Genomic DNA, 16,797 nt, shown 5'->3' on the forward strand with positions numbered 1-16,797 from the left:
TTCAAACTTTTTTTAAGACATTTTTCATGAACAAATAGGGAGTGATCTTGTCATTATCATACAATCATAGATTTGTAAAAATAAAACCTGGCCTGTTAGGTGTGACATAGTTGACCCAGCGTGACACAAATAATTCCAGTTTATGGTTAACATATGCTGTTATCCTTTCCATTTTGTAAATGTCCATTGTGATGTCCATCCATGTATTCAGAGTTGGGCTCTCCTGTGATAACCATTTCCTCATCAGAGCCTTTTTACCAGCTACCAGCAATATATTTGACAAATATTTGTCTCTTTTCAACCATTCTTGAGGCATAACTCCAAAAAATAAAGTATTGCACGCCATGGGAACATGACATCTGAAAATATCTTGTAAGGCATCATGAATCTCTCTCCAATGATCTTGAACGACAGGACAATCCCCAAAAAACTGGTAATTATGTGCGTTCTGATTTCCACGATTTCTCCAGCAAGCTGGGGAGTTTTAGTTTGTATTTTCACACTAACTTTAGTCAGATTAGCAAAGATATGTATACTAGGTATATATCCAGATAACTTTATCGTTAGCTCAAAACAGTTAATTTTAATTAACTTTGGACTCCTGCAGGCCAGGAGAATGATAGCTTTGTCTTGGAGAAAAATGGATTTACCTCCGATACATGTATGGGTGAGGGAGATGGCATCTTGTGTTGTACTGGAGAGACTTACATACATAACCAGAGGAAAAGCAGCAGAATTTGAAAATATTTGGAAACCTTTCTTGGAGTTTCTTGGACGTCAGGGAGCACAGTCAAATTGAAACTGCTGTGTGTTGTTGAGTGCTGTTGTCTAAATTGTTGTTGTTGTTGTTGTTGTTGTTGTTGTTTTTCTCTTCTTTGAGGTATTTATTTATTTTGTCTTATCTTTTATTTTCTTTGTTTTCTTTGTTGGATAAGTGAAACATGAAATGTCATGTCTCTCTTTCTTTGAAATTCTGACTAAACATTTCATTGTATAATTTAATTATTAATATTGTTAGTCTGTCTGTATGTGTATATATGTATATATGTCTATATGTAAATTCAATAAAAATATTGTTTAAAAAAAAAAAAAACTTTAGTCAGATTAGTTTTGTGGAGTATCATGTTTTATTTTGAAGTATTCACCACCACCGGAAGTGCTGTTGCTGTTGCTGCTCGCGCCCCCTCCCCGGAGCGGAAGCCACAAGTTTCCTCGCCATTTTGAGAGCTATCGGCGAGCAGAGGAGCAGCTAGTTAGCTTTGAGGGCTTGATGTGATCGACCCATCTGAAGCTATGCCGATTACTTAGTCCCTTTTTAAAAAATTGCCATCACGTTTATAATTTGAGCGTTAAAACCAATTTATAGAGCATTAGTAACGTAGCTTTCCTCCTGCTGCCATGACGACCGAGGGAGCCGCCGACCAGGTAACGATAGCAACATGCAGCCAGCTAACCAAGCTAACCGAGCTAGCATCATTCAGCTAGTGTGTGTTGTTCTCTGATAACTATAGCATGTAAAGTCTGCACTATAAGCACTATGTTAACGTTTATACGTCAGTATTGGTTAATATAACACAATTATGGAGCTTGTTTTGGCTGTTTTTTAGTCGTAAATCTTCAACTTTAGCCTGTTTGTACGCCATATTGGCTGGCTAATTAGCTAACTAGCATTGTTGCTACTTAAACATCAGCTGCACGTTAACTTGCATTTCCAGTTACATCCTGGTAGTCAGTGTAACATGTTCACGGTGTTGGATGCTTCCTTCTGGTGCCAGCAGCTATAAAGACCTAAAGTGTGTTAGCTACTGGAGGTGGAAACAATCTGTTTTCAATGTTTGTAACGTGATTTACTTCTTAAATAGCCGCACGGTTTTATGTTCACTCCACACACACTGCAGAGGCGTGGCCAAGCATCCAGGGCCTTATATCTATATATATATATCTATAGGTATAGATATATATATATAGATATATATCAAATCAATACTGAACCCACTCAAGATTCAAGCCCTTTATTGTCATTGTGTAGTACAACCAAATTAGATTGTGACAATCCCAAATATAAAATATAAAAATACAATATGTATATTGGTAAGATGACAGGGCCTTATTATTTATATATATATATATATATATATATATATATATATATATATATATATATAAATAAATAAAATCAATACTGAACCCATTCAAGATTCAAGCCCTTTATTGTCATTGTGTAGTACAACGAAATTAGTTTGACAATCCCATAGGTGCTAATGAAGATAATACAATAAAAAAGAGATAGTGCAATATAAATTTTAAAAATAATACTACATAAAATATAAAATACGAGGATCATCGAGCAGATAACCACAAATATTCAGGATTCATATGTAGCTTATATATACAGTATACACACACAATACAAAGCTATGCATTGCAGCACAAAACAATACAATAGATAAAATATGGGGAAATTATCACTACATTTTCAATATTTATGTATAATATGTTTATATTATAAATATTTGGTGAGAAGATACAAATTGTGTATATCAAGACTTTGTGCATTTACAATAGGTAGGCAGATAGATTCAAGATTTAAGCCCTTTTATTGTCATTGTGTAGTACAACGAAATTAGATTGTGACAATCCCATAGGTGCTAAAAAAGATAATACAATAAAAAAATATAAAAATACAATATGTATATTGGTGAGATGACAGTTTTGCCAGATTATTGCACAAAGTGTCCGTCAGATAATTATTATTATTGCACAGAGTGATCAGCATGTCATTGCAAATATCCGTAACAGTAGATTTACAGTATTTACATTGCAAAAGTGACACAAGTGAGCAACGTGTTATTGCACATTTCCATTGCACGTGTTCAACTCAGACAGAGGAGACATCAGAGTTCGGGAGGACATAATAAGCCTGTATTTAGTGTTATCATGTTGATCCTCCTCATCCCCCTAGAGTCGTCACCACAACAAAAAGCATCACATTGCAAGTCTATTCAGCAGCATAACCCATTTTTTATTTTTTTTTACTGTGTCTTTGTGTCTTGCAGGCAGCGACAGAGTATATTCCAGAGAAGGTGAAGAAGGCAGAGAAGAAGTTGGAAGATAACCCATATGACCTTGACGCATGGAGCATTCTGATTCGAGAAGCACAGGTTTAGTGACACAGAGTTGTATTCCTGGGGTTAAGCAAACTGGGAATACGGGTGGTGGGGGATAATGGGGTTAAGGTTTAATAGATACAAATCTATACAAAGCCCTTCTTTAATCAATAGTGTTTGAACGTAAATGCATTCTCCTTCTTTAGAACCAACCCATAGATAAAGCCAGGAAGACATATGAACGACTTGTCACGCAGTTCCCAAGCTCTGGCAGATTCTGGAAACTATTCATTGAAGCCGAGGTTAATACTTTTTCTTTTCTCTAGTGTGCATGGCTGGGGGATTTTTCTAACATGATCAACAATGTGATTTTCACACAAACAAAATGTCTCATTCTTCAATGAAGTTTAAAGTCACAATTCTTGTTTTGAGTCACTAGGCCTGACTATACTTGGTTTGGTTGCAGTTATCAAGTTTATTATTGATGGTCAAATAAAGACGTTTTGACAGTTGAACGCATCTATCTACCTGCCTAAGAATATCCTACACTATGAAGGACCTGTAATGAACATAGATGTAAAATCACTTTTAATTTGTCAGGCTCTAGCTAGACTCATTCAGAATTGTACCTTTTAAACACAAACAAAGGGGAAATTAGCTCTAACATTTCTTTTTCAGAAACTACTTATGTTCCCAGGATTTAAAAAAAACAAACATATTCTCTGCGTCATATTTAAATGGGGTAAAGTGCATTTGTTGCATGTTTGGTCTGCAACAGTATTAAAACTATTTTAATGGTATTGGAGTGCATTAGCCTTTTATTTACTTGTCGTGTCAATTTATTGCCTCCTGTGTCATTTCTTTCGGGTAAGTTTATAAACAAATATTTTGCTTGTGTGGCCCATTCTTTCCTGGAGACAGTTCCCCCCACTCCCCACTCCTACTGAATATACGGCCAGTGACCCATTTGCCTTGATGCCATCAACAGGCTTTGCTGTTATGCAATAAGCTACTGATTGGATGATTCTTTTTCCCTTGCACATAATCATTTTTGCTAACCAGGTGAAGTGCATTTTCTGACGCCCTCCACCTCTGCAGATGACTAATGCATTTGGTGTTAAGCACATTGTTTGCACACAGTTTAAAAGCATTATCAAGCATCAGAATTTAGCTTCTAGTTTAAAGTCCAGTGTGTAGTTCTGGATAATGATTCCCTCTATGCTGTGAGTTGGATGTTGCTCTATGTTGAGGTTGTAATAGTTGTGGTTTGTTGTTGTGGGGTTGCTCCCCTGGGTGAAGCTACCCCTGCCCCCAGTGCCCTACTCAAGTGCAAGAAAAGGCCCAATTATTTGATGAAATGGACATACATGTGTTATGAAATGGGAAAGGAATACATTGCAGCCTTTTCCTAACGGACTAGGCTTCTCAGGATCAGCCCATACTGATTTATTCTAGCCTACAGATGGCACTAACTGTACTTGTGCCAGTGAAGCATCAGTGTAACTCTTCACACTACGAACATAGTACCCACTAACAAAATTGATGGACAGCAGCAACATAACCAAGGCAGGGCAGAGCAGAGCAGTTATACAGCTAGTAGGGATGTTTCATTTGTGGATCGTAAAGAATATGCAGAAGATCAGAGAGAAGAAAGTAGATTTAAACATCCTAACATCACTGAAGCTTAAATTTTGTGACAGACGCACACAGTACATGTACAGATTTAATATTAGTTTGAAACAAGCCCATTATTACCCTGATTATCTTCCCAGATAGTGAAATTTATATTTTGAATTAAAATGCTTAAAATCTCATACAGTTGCAGTTTTAGAGACTGATTATTGGCGGATTGATAATTACCAAAAGTATCCGTGGAGTAAGGGGACAATTTAGTGCATCTATAGTAAACAGATATTAGCACCCAGTTGTTGGAGTGATTTATAATTAATGATTAGGCTTTTTAATGTTTTATTGTCAAGTGATTAGGTTAGCATATGTAAGTGATAAGTTGTGCCTGCGAATGTAGACTTTTAGGCCATTTTTGGTTGGTTTTTAGGTTCCTACCAAATATAAATACTCACTTTTAATAGGAAGTTAAGGGGAAAGTGGGCAGAAAAGCTTCTTTTCACCTATTTATTATTTAGCCATCACCTCTCCCCACTTAACTCCAAACCACAATTCAGCCCAAACAACCCAAGATACTTGTTTGGCAGATTTGCATAGAGCTTTCTGTTTGCTGGAATGAGAGACTGGACATTTTAATTAGCATAAAGTTATTTATTTCATTTTATTCTGGAGGGAGCTTTAAGCGCAGACAGTTTAGTCCTCAATCAGATTTTTAAACCAAGGCATCTGTTTTCAGTACATTTTCATAGCTTGCAATTAATAGTATAAATACCTTATTTGCCAAGTATGTGAATTACCCCCCCACCCCCTTCATTAGAACTACATGTAGGTCAGAACTATTAATTTAATGACCCATGTTTGAAACCCCCATAGCCTCACAAAACCCTCTTGTGGGGTGAAACTCTCCACACTCAGCACCTTTTCTTGCCGTAGAATACAAAGCACGTTCACCTTAAAGGCACAGTGTATCCTTCTGATCCTTGTGTTTGTGTGGGAGCCTGGTTCTCTGGAGGTTTTACATAGACCTCATTTGTAAAAGTTGCATACTAGGCAAATCATCGTTGAGTCCTTTTCCTTCATTGCTCAGAACCTTTTAGAGAGTCCAGTTCAATCTGAATTATTTCACACAGTGCATTCAATGAAACGCCCTGTGGAGAGAAGGTGCCAGCACATGTCTGACACAAGGCTGGAGTTTATTGTTGAATTATGTTTTGTCCCCCATAACAGCAAATTGAGGCCAACTCCCCCACTCTGTCAGTCTTAAAAGACTATTTCAGGATACATTTTGTCATGCTTTTTTTTTTTTTTTTGAAAGATTATTTTTATCGCTTTTTTTTGTTTATCTTGAGGGAGAAACCAGCAGGAACTAAAAAAGAAACGTGCATTATTCAGATTAGTTTAGAGTCAAATTTATTTTCTCATAGAAGGGAAATATGACAGTGTTATTGCTTGTATTTGCAATATTGTACCGCATAAATAACTTTAAAGCGGAACCAAATGCGGTCGAGTTTCAGTATCAGTCAGTACTGTGCTTTTACTGGGTGTTGGACCTGAGAAAAATTGGGTCTCAGTAGTGTAATTATTGCGTTTATGTTTTTATTATGTGAACTTTCTTTTCTCATAATAAAGTAGGTCAATAGTGTGCTTAAAGGATCATATAGGTGTGTTGTAGATTTTCTTTTTCTGGCAGTGATCTTTGGTACAGATTGTGCTTTGTGTGGCTAAGGACACGCCCTTAAAGCAGCCACGAGAGGTGTAGTAATGTTTCCCTCCAGGACAAGCATCTAGAAAGATCTATAACAATCTCACCAGCACCATTGTACCATTATCACAGTCTATTAGAGAGTCTAATTAGCCTTGAGTCAGATGTGCTGTTGCAGTGCCTGGAATGAGTAATGTAGGTCAGTCTTTTTTTTGGGAAGTTACCCTAAAGGCACTCTACACTGCAGTTGGCGTTTACTGCGTAGTTTTACAAAAGTTCAGCTTTAGCAATTATTTTTCTTAGAAAGTATATTTTCATAGGGGTCCAGTGTAGATGTACCAAATTTGAATTTTTTTCCCTTGTGTTGTACGAGAGATTAAGTTAGCCATTCGCGTGGAATGCATGCAACACCTCAGAGTTTTGCATTGCTTTGTTCATTGATTGCATAATTACCTGAATGAATTCTAAATCTTGCATTGTTAAATGATGCATTTTTCTTTGAATTTTTTGTACTGTATTTGACATTTCAATTTAGACACAGATACTTTTAGGGTTTTAAAAGTATTTTTTGGGCCTGTTATCAATAGTGGACAGTTGAGCGGGGATCGAACCAGGGACGTTACTATCACAATATGTGGAATCACAATCAACAGGCCACAGCACACTCCCAGATAAACTGTATTGTGTGAATATTATCTCATTGTGTAGGCTTGCTTTTAAACTTTCACCTGCCATGCAATGTTGTTAATAATTTGACTATTTCACTGTAACAAAACAGGAATCTTACACTGTACATTCTCAGTTCCTTCGGAATATTTACCTACCATGTAAACGATTACTTTATGTAACTTCCAGGCCAAACTGTTAAAGTCAGCTTTTTAACTTTGTAGAGCACATTAAAGTATGGAGTGCTAATACCACAGAAACAACAGCTTCTACTGTCTGTACTGGAGGCTGCTGTGAGACTGTTGCTTCAGCTCGTCAGCAGCAGGCCATATGACATTTATTGCAGTAACTGTTTAATAAGGTAACACGCTCACCTAAGATTGTGAAAGGAAGTTTTCTTTTTTTTATATCAAATACTAACTACCCTAATATACAAATAGCACGATTTCAATATTTACATTTTTTTCTGTAACATGTAGGCACTGGTGTTTTTCTGGGTTTTGTGGCACAATCTTTTTTTGAAGGTTGCAGTAAAGTGGCATGCGCTGTAACCACTTGGCTACGAAGGCGTTCCATGTGACACAATCTACAAAGAAAATAAACCCCTTTCTTTTTAAAAGTAGTTTTGTCATTCTTGTGTGAATTTCACTTTGTTGATCTAAAAGGTCCTGTGTGTGTGTGTGTGTTTGAATGAGAGGTCACATTTTGCATGAATGCATGTTTACTGCAAGCCATAAAAGTAGAGATGTTTGAATTAACATTGCATTTACACTCTGATTTGCAGATCAAGGCTAAAAACTATGACAAGGTAGAAAAGGTAAGTGTCCATCACAGTCCTGGAGGCTGAGCACTGTGTGATTTTGATAATCGGAGAAGGGTCGCCTGACTGTTTCTTATTAGTCCAGCTGTTTAATAATGTGTATGTAATAATGTGTGTCAATGTAATGAGTTTTATGATTTCCACTAGAATATGCATTCACACGATTATAGCGTCCATTGAGAACATCATTGTAGTATGAGGCGTGTAAAACATAAATGTGAAGAGCATGTCATTTTGGTCCCAACAAACAGAGAAAGTGCAGATGGGAGAAAATGCCTTTCTTGAAAATGAAGTGCAAGATGATTTCCCTGCATACAGGCTTGCAACCATAGCTACTGTAGTTGTTACTACCCATGGTTGTATTATTAGGTTATTATTTCATCTCTGTTGGTAACACCTTTTTAATATATAACCCTGATTTTAATTTAAATGTAAATATATTCAACCAAGGACACTATTAACCTCTGCGTTGGTTTGGAATTGATTTGTTTCCACAAACACAAATGATGTGAGTGTCTCCTGTTCAGTTTTTGCCTGAATGTCAATCCAACTCATCCCTCAAACAAGCTTCAGACTCTGGTGTGTTCATTAGAGTTTGAAGGAGCTCACTGAAATGTAGGGCACATCTGAGGCCCACCTATTGAAGCAGAATAACTACAATGCACTACACAACTGGGCTGAGTAAAACATGGAGCCTCCTCCAAAATCTAGCATACAGGCTGAAGTAAAAAAAACTGCTGCTCTGATAATCCTCCTACGTGGGATATGCCACTAATGATCAACAGTTTTGAGCATGTGTTTATACAAGTGAAGTAGAATATATACAGTATATGTAAACATGTGTCTATTCTAGTTATATGATCTTGTACTCTTGCCCCTGTAGTTGTTTCAGAGATGCCTAATGAAAGTGTTGCACATCGACTTGTGGAAATGTTACCTCTCGTATGTTCGAGAGACCAAAGGAAAGCTGCCCAGCTACAAGTAAGAGCACAAGCTGTATAGTGGGGTTAAATATGTTGACACGCTGCTTTACTATGAAATACACATACATTACTTCATTGTCTGACCCTCAGAGAGAAGATGGCCCAGGCGTATGACTTTGCCCTGGATAAAATTGGCATGGAAATTATGTCTTATCAGGTACAAAACTATTAATTAGTAACAGTGTATTCAAGTTTCTGTTAACTTCTGACACCTAACAGCTTTTCTTTCCTCCCTTCAGATTTGGGTGGACTACATCAACTTCCTCAAAGGAGTGTAAGTGTTTCTTCCTGTAATATTCTGAGACTTCATAAACTGCATCTCTTAAATGTTGACATTTTTTTGTCCTGTGTTCCATCAGTGAGGCTGTGGGCTCATACGCAGAAAACCAGAGAATCACTGCAGTACGGCGGGTGTACCAGAGAGGCTGTGTGAACCCCATGATCAACATTGAGCAGCTCTGGAGAGATTATAGCAAATATGAGGAGGTGAGTGACCCACAAAGGCCTCTGTCTACCTATGCATCTTTGCACATACGGAGTTTTAGCTGTTAAAATGTGAGAGCTAGACTGACTCTGTCTATTTCATGAACAGGGAATCAATGTGCACTTGGCCAAAAAGATGATTGAGGACCGAAGTAGAGACTACATGAATGCCAGGAGAGTGGCAAAGGTGAGATCACTAATATGCACAGACCTCTTTTGAATCATTGTGCTTGTCTGTAAACTAACAGAGATCATCGCATGGTTTGTGTACTTCAGGAGTACGAGACTGTGATGAAGGGGTTGGACAGGAACGCACCCTCAGTACCGCCCCAGAACTCCCCTCAGGAAGCCCAGCAAGTGGAAATGTGGAAGAAGTACATCCAGTGGGAGAAAAGCAATCCACTGCGCACAGAAGACCAGACCCTTATCACAAAGAGAGGTGACTAGTTGTAGTCAGAAAATATTGTGTTGTGTTGGACTTAGGGCTGCAACTAACGAGTATTTTCATTGCCGACAAATCTGTTGATATTTTTCTCAATTAATCGATTAGTTGTTTGGTCTATAAAATGTCAGAAAATGGTGAAAAAATGTCGATCAGTGTCTCCCAAAGCCCAAGATGACGTCATCAAATGCCAAAGATATTCAGTTTACTCTCATAGAGGAGTAAAGAAACCAGAAAGTATTAACATTTAAGAAGCTGGAATCAGAGAATTTAGACTTTTTTTCTTAAAAGATTACTCAAATCGATTATCAAAATAGTTGCAGTTTAATTTAATACTTGAAAACTAATTGATTAATCATTGCAGCTCTAGTTGGAATTTGTAAATCTTTGCTGCACATGCCCCAAAAGGCCTGTGATTCCAGTAATTACGCTGGTATGCAATTTAATCATTTTTTGAACATCTGTCTATGGACATACATAATGTATGAAGCTTTCTCTAGACGGCCACTAGAGGGCGTAGGTTGACACTTTTCTCCTCACTCAGTTTTAAATGCATTGCTTCTGTATTTTATGAATTGCTGTTGTGTTCTGTGTTGCAGTGATGTTTGCGTATGAGCAGTGCCTGCTGGTGCTGGGCCACCATCCTGACGTATGGTATGAGGCAGCACAGTACCTGGAACAGTCCAGCAAACTGCTGGCAGAGAAAGGGGTAAGAGACAAAAACCTTTCAGACGCAGAAATCAAACAGAAGTTAAACGGTCCATTAATTCTTTAACTGTTTTTCCTCTCAGGATATGAATAACTCCAAGCTGTTCAGTGACGAGGCAGCTAACATCTATGAACGTGCCATCGGGACTCTCCTGAAGAAGAACATGTTGCTGTACTTTTCTTTCGCAGACTATGAAGAGGTGAGTGTCCAGTCGCTTACTCATTCAACACAAACTGTAATCAACACGGTAAGAAAACACGAGGGACTTATCTGTATATATCTTTTGCTTTCCTCGTAGAGTCGCATGAAGTACGAGAAGGTCCACAGCATCTATAACAAACTGCTGCTCATCGAGGACATCGACCCAACACTGGTCTACATTCAGTACATGAAGTTCGCCAGGAGGGCGGAAGGGATCAAGTCGGGTCGCACCATCTTCAAAAAGGCCCGAGAGGATCTACGTACGCGTCACCACGTGTATGTGACAGCAGCACTGATGGAGTACTACTGCAGCAAGGTTAGTACACATAATCACATGTTTAGTATATGTACGGTGGGACTAAAAATCAATCTTAAATGTCTTCTTTTTTGGGTAAACTTTTTTTTCATCTTTCCTCACAGGATAAATCGGTGGCCTTCAAGATTTTTGAGCTTGGTTTGAAGAAATACGGGGACATTCCTGAGTACATACTGGCATACATTGATTACCTCTCACACCTTAACGGTAGGTTGTGTGTAATAAAATGCAGAGTTAATACACACAGTGTAGGAAATAGGAGTGGGGATCACCAGAGGCCCCACGATAGGATATTATCATGATACTATAATATACGATATACTCCTTTGAAAATGGCCATGCCAGTTTTTTACTCACCAAAATGTAGTGTAACTTAAGAGCGTGACGCTAACATGATTGTTGGTACCAATTGATTCCTCCGTTTTCTAGTTTCATGTGATACCAGTATCTTCATTGTAGCTTTAAAACTGGGCCCGCTGCAACCTCCGAAAGACAGAATAGTGGCGCGCTATGCCATCGGATGGTTAAGAGGTTAATAGATTATATAATAAAAGATCGATACTTGGCGTCCATGTATCGATACAATATTGCCACGCAAAATATTGCAATACTATGCTGTATTGATTTTTTCCCCCACCCCTAGTAGGAAATATGTTCTTTACTATTAATGTAAAAGAAGTTGCTTTGATGCTGAGGTAGCAGTGATGTCCTGGTGTCAGCTGTTGATGAAATGAAACCTACATTATTGTCATTGTAATGAAAGATAAATGTGTAACCTTGTTTTTTCTTCCTTTTCCTCTTCAGAGGACAACAACACCAGGGTTCTGTTTGAACGGGTCCTCACCTCAGGGAGCTTGTCACCAGAAAAGTCAGGGTAATGTCAAGTATTGATTAAGTTGCATGTAAGCGGCGTAATAATCAATGTCTCTTACGATTTTTTGTTGATTTTTTTTGTTTTTCTCTCATCCTTCAGCGAGATCTGGGCTCGGTTCCTGGCTTTCGAGAGTAACATAGGAGACCTGGCCAGTATCCTGAAAGTGGAGCGCAGGCGATTCACGGCTTTCAAGGACGAGTACGAGGGCAAAGAAACAGCCTTGCTTGTAGACAGATACAAGTTCATGGACCTGTATCCCTGCTCGACTAGTGAACTGAAGGCCCTCGGATACAAGGTGTGTATCTTGCTGCCAAAGCAGTGGCACGTGTTCACCGCCAGGCCCACTGCCAACTGATGTTAATGGTGTTGACATTGACGTAGCGAAGGACTACAAGTATTTGGTTTCTCTCTTTTACAGATATTTTATTGAATCTGTTTCAACCCTTTGTATATTTGCTTGGTTTGGAAATTTAAATCTGTCCAACAAGAACAAACTTGGAAATGTTGTTAAAATGGCCAATAAGATTTTGAGTAGGCGTTATTAGTTATCCATTAAAGGGCTAATGCTATATTGGACTGCCAGGACCATCCACTCCCGAAGGAGTTCCAGCTTTTGCCCGCTGTACGTTGTTTCAGGGTACCCGTTAGGAGAACTCATACATTCCACTTCTCCTTCTTCCCAAGTGTTATTAATATGCTCAAAAGCATATAGCACTCTGGCTGCACTTTTTGCACTTCCCTTGCACACTTTTTGCACGATTGTATATGTGTACTTGGGACAAATTTCCATTTCCCTTTACTAGGTCTGTGTTTTATTGTGTTGATGTGTCATTAATGTTGTCTTTTTTGTATTCTGTTTTTATGTGAACCCTGGCTGCAATAAATATAACGCAACACAGATAAGGCTTTTCTCTCAACTGATATTCAAACTGTCTCCACTATGTGTTTTTTGTAGGATGTGTCTCGTGCCAAACTGGCAGCGATGCTCCCAGAGACGGTGGTGACGCCCTCTACGCCGGCACAAAAGGATGAAGCTGACCGTAAACCAGAGTACCCCAAACCCGACACCAATCAGATGATCCCCTTCCAGCCACGTCACCTTGCTCGTACGTAGTCAATAGCTGCCCGAGGTCTTCACTCAACTCCACTGGATGTTGGAACAAATCAGTGAAACTGCGTGCTTGTTGCTATGCTGTCTCTCCTTCATTTACTCAACACATAAAAAGATCCATCTTTGATGTTCCTTCCCACAGCTCCAGGTTTACACCCTGTCCCTGGTGGAGTTTTCCCAGTCCCCCCAGCTGCTGTAGTCCTAATGAAGCTGCTGCCTCCGCCTACGTGCTTCACTGTGAGTAGCAGCAGCAGCAGCAGCAGCAGCTTAATACTATCAAGCTCATAATGAATAAAAGATGAAAGGAGCAGGAGTTTTTTTTCTACTAGAATGCAATAACTTTGTGAATGTTTCTCGCTGCAGGGACCTTTTGTTCAAGTGGATGAGCTCATGGAATCATTCAGGAGATGCACACTTCCTGAGAGTAAGTTGCTTTTGTCAGCGCTTTGGATGTAACCAGACCATTTCTATATTTAGCCACACGAGCAACGTGGTTCTGGTGATGGAAATGTCAGTCAGATGTTTGGGCAGTCATCCAGTGATCAAAACCGACACTTGGATCCAGAGTAAAAATATCTTGACAACTGTTAACATGAATTGGCATAAATGTGTTCCAGTGTGTCAAAATGTTGTTCTGCCCCCTATTTGACGTGTTAATGATGTATTTTCTGTCTCTACAGCTGTTGATGCTGCTGTAGAGCTGATCACTGGTAGACAGCCCGATGCAGGAGGGGAGGGCAATGGATCCATGGAGAACCATGCGGTTGCCAAGTCACTCAAGAGGCCTAACGCAGACTCCGACGAGGAGGACGACAAAGGAGCCGTGGCTCCGCCCATACACGACATCTACCGCGCACGCCAACAGAAGAGGATTCGATAAACCGACTATAACACACACTACGAGAATGTAATCTTAACAGATGGTCCACACGGGGTAAACGTTCATGTCCACATTTCTAAGTGCGTCTGACAGATTATACGTTTATCTCTGTACAGAAGAAGCATACCTACACACACACACACACTCACACAGACATACATACAGTATGTACATCTGAGTGTTCTTGTGGCTTTTTTCTTTGTTAACAGTTTTTATTTTTAAAGACTGACCATTATACTGTACAAAATTTTTAATTCAACCTTTGATTTTGGCACACAGCTCATTTTGGCCTTGTGATGTTCCAGTGATGGCAAAGTGGAATCAAGCTTTTTTTTTTTTTTTTTTTAGATAACTGGTGGAAACACAATTCCTTTCAATAAAAATGGAAAGAATTCAACCAGATTTTCTTTTTTTATTTCACTTAACTTATGCTTTATGCTGCATTGCTGTCTTTCTCTGTAATCTGCACAGCCATGCCAGGCCTTGTTATTACCACTAAGGGGCAGCATATGATATGACTTAGCGGAAAAGATCAATCATCTCTGTTCAAATATTCAGATTCCCTCTGACAGTAGGATTTAATAGGCTTCGATCTATCTTTTCTACTAGGGCTTTCCTCGACCAAAGAAATTCTTAAGCGACTAACACTCTAATCAATTAGTTGATTTAATCGACGGATCTGTAAAACTGAGCTTCTCGGTAAAGAATCACACAAAAGCACCACTTTAAATCTTGTGTTTACCAGAGATGTGCTCATAAGTTTCTTGGAAATATGTTATTCTGTATGAAAAAAGCATAAAAAACGACTAATTGACTAAATAAATCTTAGTCAGCTGAGACCAAAACGCCCAATTAGTCGACTAAGGGGGCAGTTCTACTATCTACATAAGGGCAAGATAGCTTTGAAACATCATTAGTCTTAATTCTGCATTTTAGCTATGTGGACTTGTGACTGTGCAAATTATATGTTGCAACAGAAATGCATCAGAAAAGGAATGGATATATGTTGAGGCCTATAGCCTACTTATACTGGAGAATTTGCGTGATATAGACTTGGATCGCCTATTACAAATCAGATGATGCATCATTGTGATGGCCTAAAATGGGGATTTTATTATTATTGTAATTATTTTGAATTGGGTGCAGGGGATATAGAGGGTGATCATTAGATTTACAACCTACTCCAGAAAGCTAAAGCTGTAACAAAATAATTGTACTGTGTAAAACGTTAATGTTTTTAGGCTACATGTTTATGTCTCAGACTGTCAATGGTTTATGCATGTCAAGCACGTGCGTTCAGGTGACTCATATGATGAAATTGGAAACCAAGTTTCTAATTTTGGCCGATAGGCGGCTTCTCTCAGAGGCCATTAGACCAGTACCTTTATATTTGTACTACCCTATAATAACTCAATTAGGTTTTCTGTAATGAACCTAAACCCACTTTATATGTAAGACTATACACATTTTTTGTTATGGTGACTAAAATTGCAAAACATCTATCTGCAATAACACAACAAAAACTGGTTTTGTACTGCACAATGCTGATCACCTGGCTGACCAGTAGGGGGAGACAAATGATAGTCACCTAGAGCACGCGCTTGTGTGCACATGTTTGTGTGTATCTGGCCACAGACCAAAGCAAGAGATCACAGAACAGTTACCTGATCACAAGTGAACAAGTGTCTTTTCCCCCCTCACCTATAAAGAAGAACACTCCTCTTGTATATAAGTACTCGTGTCGTACAGGAGTAATGACATGACATCATGTACTAATACTATACTATAATAATCATTTTATTTATATAGCACTTCTCAAGTTTAAGCACAAAGTGGTTTCCAGATTACATATGCTTAATATTCTTTTGCATATTCTGCACCCTCAGCCTGGAATTTGCTCCAAAATGATCTGAAAATCCAGGAGCTGGTATCATTAAACATTTTTAAATCTAAAATGAAGGCTTTAGAAGCAGACTCTTTGGCATGCCAATGGTTTTAGCTTCCCTTGTTGTTCAGATGACTCCCAGAGAAGTTCCTTTTTGTCCCACCATTTGTCTTTAGATAGTTCTCTTTTAATACACATTTCAGTGCTTTTAGTGTTTGTGAATTGTATTTTATCTCTATTTGTGTCTGTGTCTGCAACTTTGTAATCTTGCTGCTGACCGTCTTAGTCAGGTCTCCCTTGGAAAAGAGGTTCTTAATCTCAATGGGACTAACCTGGTTAAGTAAAGGTTAAATAAAAGATTTACAGAATAGTAATAGTAAGAAACCCAATGTCAGCACCCCCTGTATGACATCAAGCAGCACTGAGCCTATACATAAACAGATGGAGGTGCAAGTGCAGAATAAAAGAAATACATCCTATAGGTAAGTAAGATGTGACTAAGAGAAATAGACTCATATAAAGCAGGTGCAATTTAAGTACAGGAAATAAGGCAAAGCAAGGCAGCTTTATTTGTATAGCACATTTCAACAACAGGGCAATTCAAAGTGCTTTACATAAACATTCAAGAACATTGTGACAAAGTGCAAAAGAACATTAAGACATAATTAAAACAGTTATAAAAACATTAAAACATTAAAGATTAGAAAATAAAAACAAGCTAAAAATAAAAGCTAGGATAGAAGCTAAAATAGAATAAAACACAAAAGAGTAAAAGCTCTAGTGCAGTATCAGATCATTATCTGGTTTAATTAAAGGCAGCAGCAAACAGGAAAGGTTTAAGCTTTGTTTTAAAAGAAGTGAGAGTTGTAGCGGTCCTGCAGTTTTCTGGGAGTTTGTTCCAAATATTTGGTGCATAAAAACTGAACGATGCTTCTGCATGTTTAGTTCTGACTCTGGGGACACTAAGCAGACCTGATCCAGATGACCTGAGA

At 38.5% G+C, this 16,797-nt stretch overlaps 1 protein-coding gene across 1 annotated transcript; it reads left to right on the plus strand.

Annotated features, from left to right (window-relative positions):
- The first annotated feature begins 1,192 nt into the window (after window positions 1-1,192).
- cstf3 (cleavage stimulation factor, 3' pre-RNA, subunit 3) lies at window positions 1,193-14,317 on the plus strand. The gene is made up of 20 exons (XM_037752786.1): window positions 1,193-1,425; window positions 3,057-3,161; window positions 3,314-3,409; window positions 7,886-7,918; window positions 8,805-8,902; window positions 8,995-9,061; window positions 9,144-9,178; window positions 9,264-9,390; window positions 9,497-9,574; window positions 9,664-9,826; window positions 10,429-10,538; window positions 10,621-10,737; window positions 10,837-11,055; window positions 11,160-11,262; window positions 11,860-11,929; window positions 12,029-12,224; window positions 12,885-13,035; window positions 13,183-13,277; window positions 13,404-13,464; window positions 13,721-14,317. The coding sequence occupies exons 1-20, from the start codon at window positions 1,399-1,401 to the stop codon at window positions 13,918-13,920; spliced, it is 2,151 nt and encodes a 716-aa protein (XP_037608714.1). The 5' UTR covers window positions 1,193-1,398; the 3' UTR covers window positions 13,921-14,317.
- The last annotated feature ends 2,480 nt before the right edge of the window (window positions 14,318-16,797 follow it).

Source organism: Sebastes umbrosus, chromosome 2 (genome assembly GCF_015220745.1).
Source record: "Sebastes umbrosus isolate fSebUmb1 chromosome 2, fSebUmb1.pri, whole genome shotgun sequence".
In the NCBI taxonomy this organism is placed as follows: domain Eukaryota; kingdom Metazoa; phylum Chordata; class Actinopteri; order Perciformes; family Sebastidae; genus Sebastes; species Sebastes umbrosus.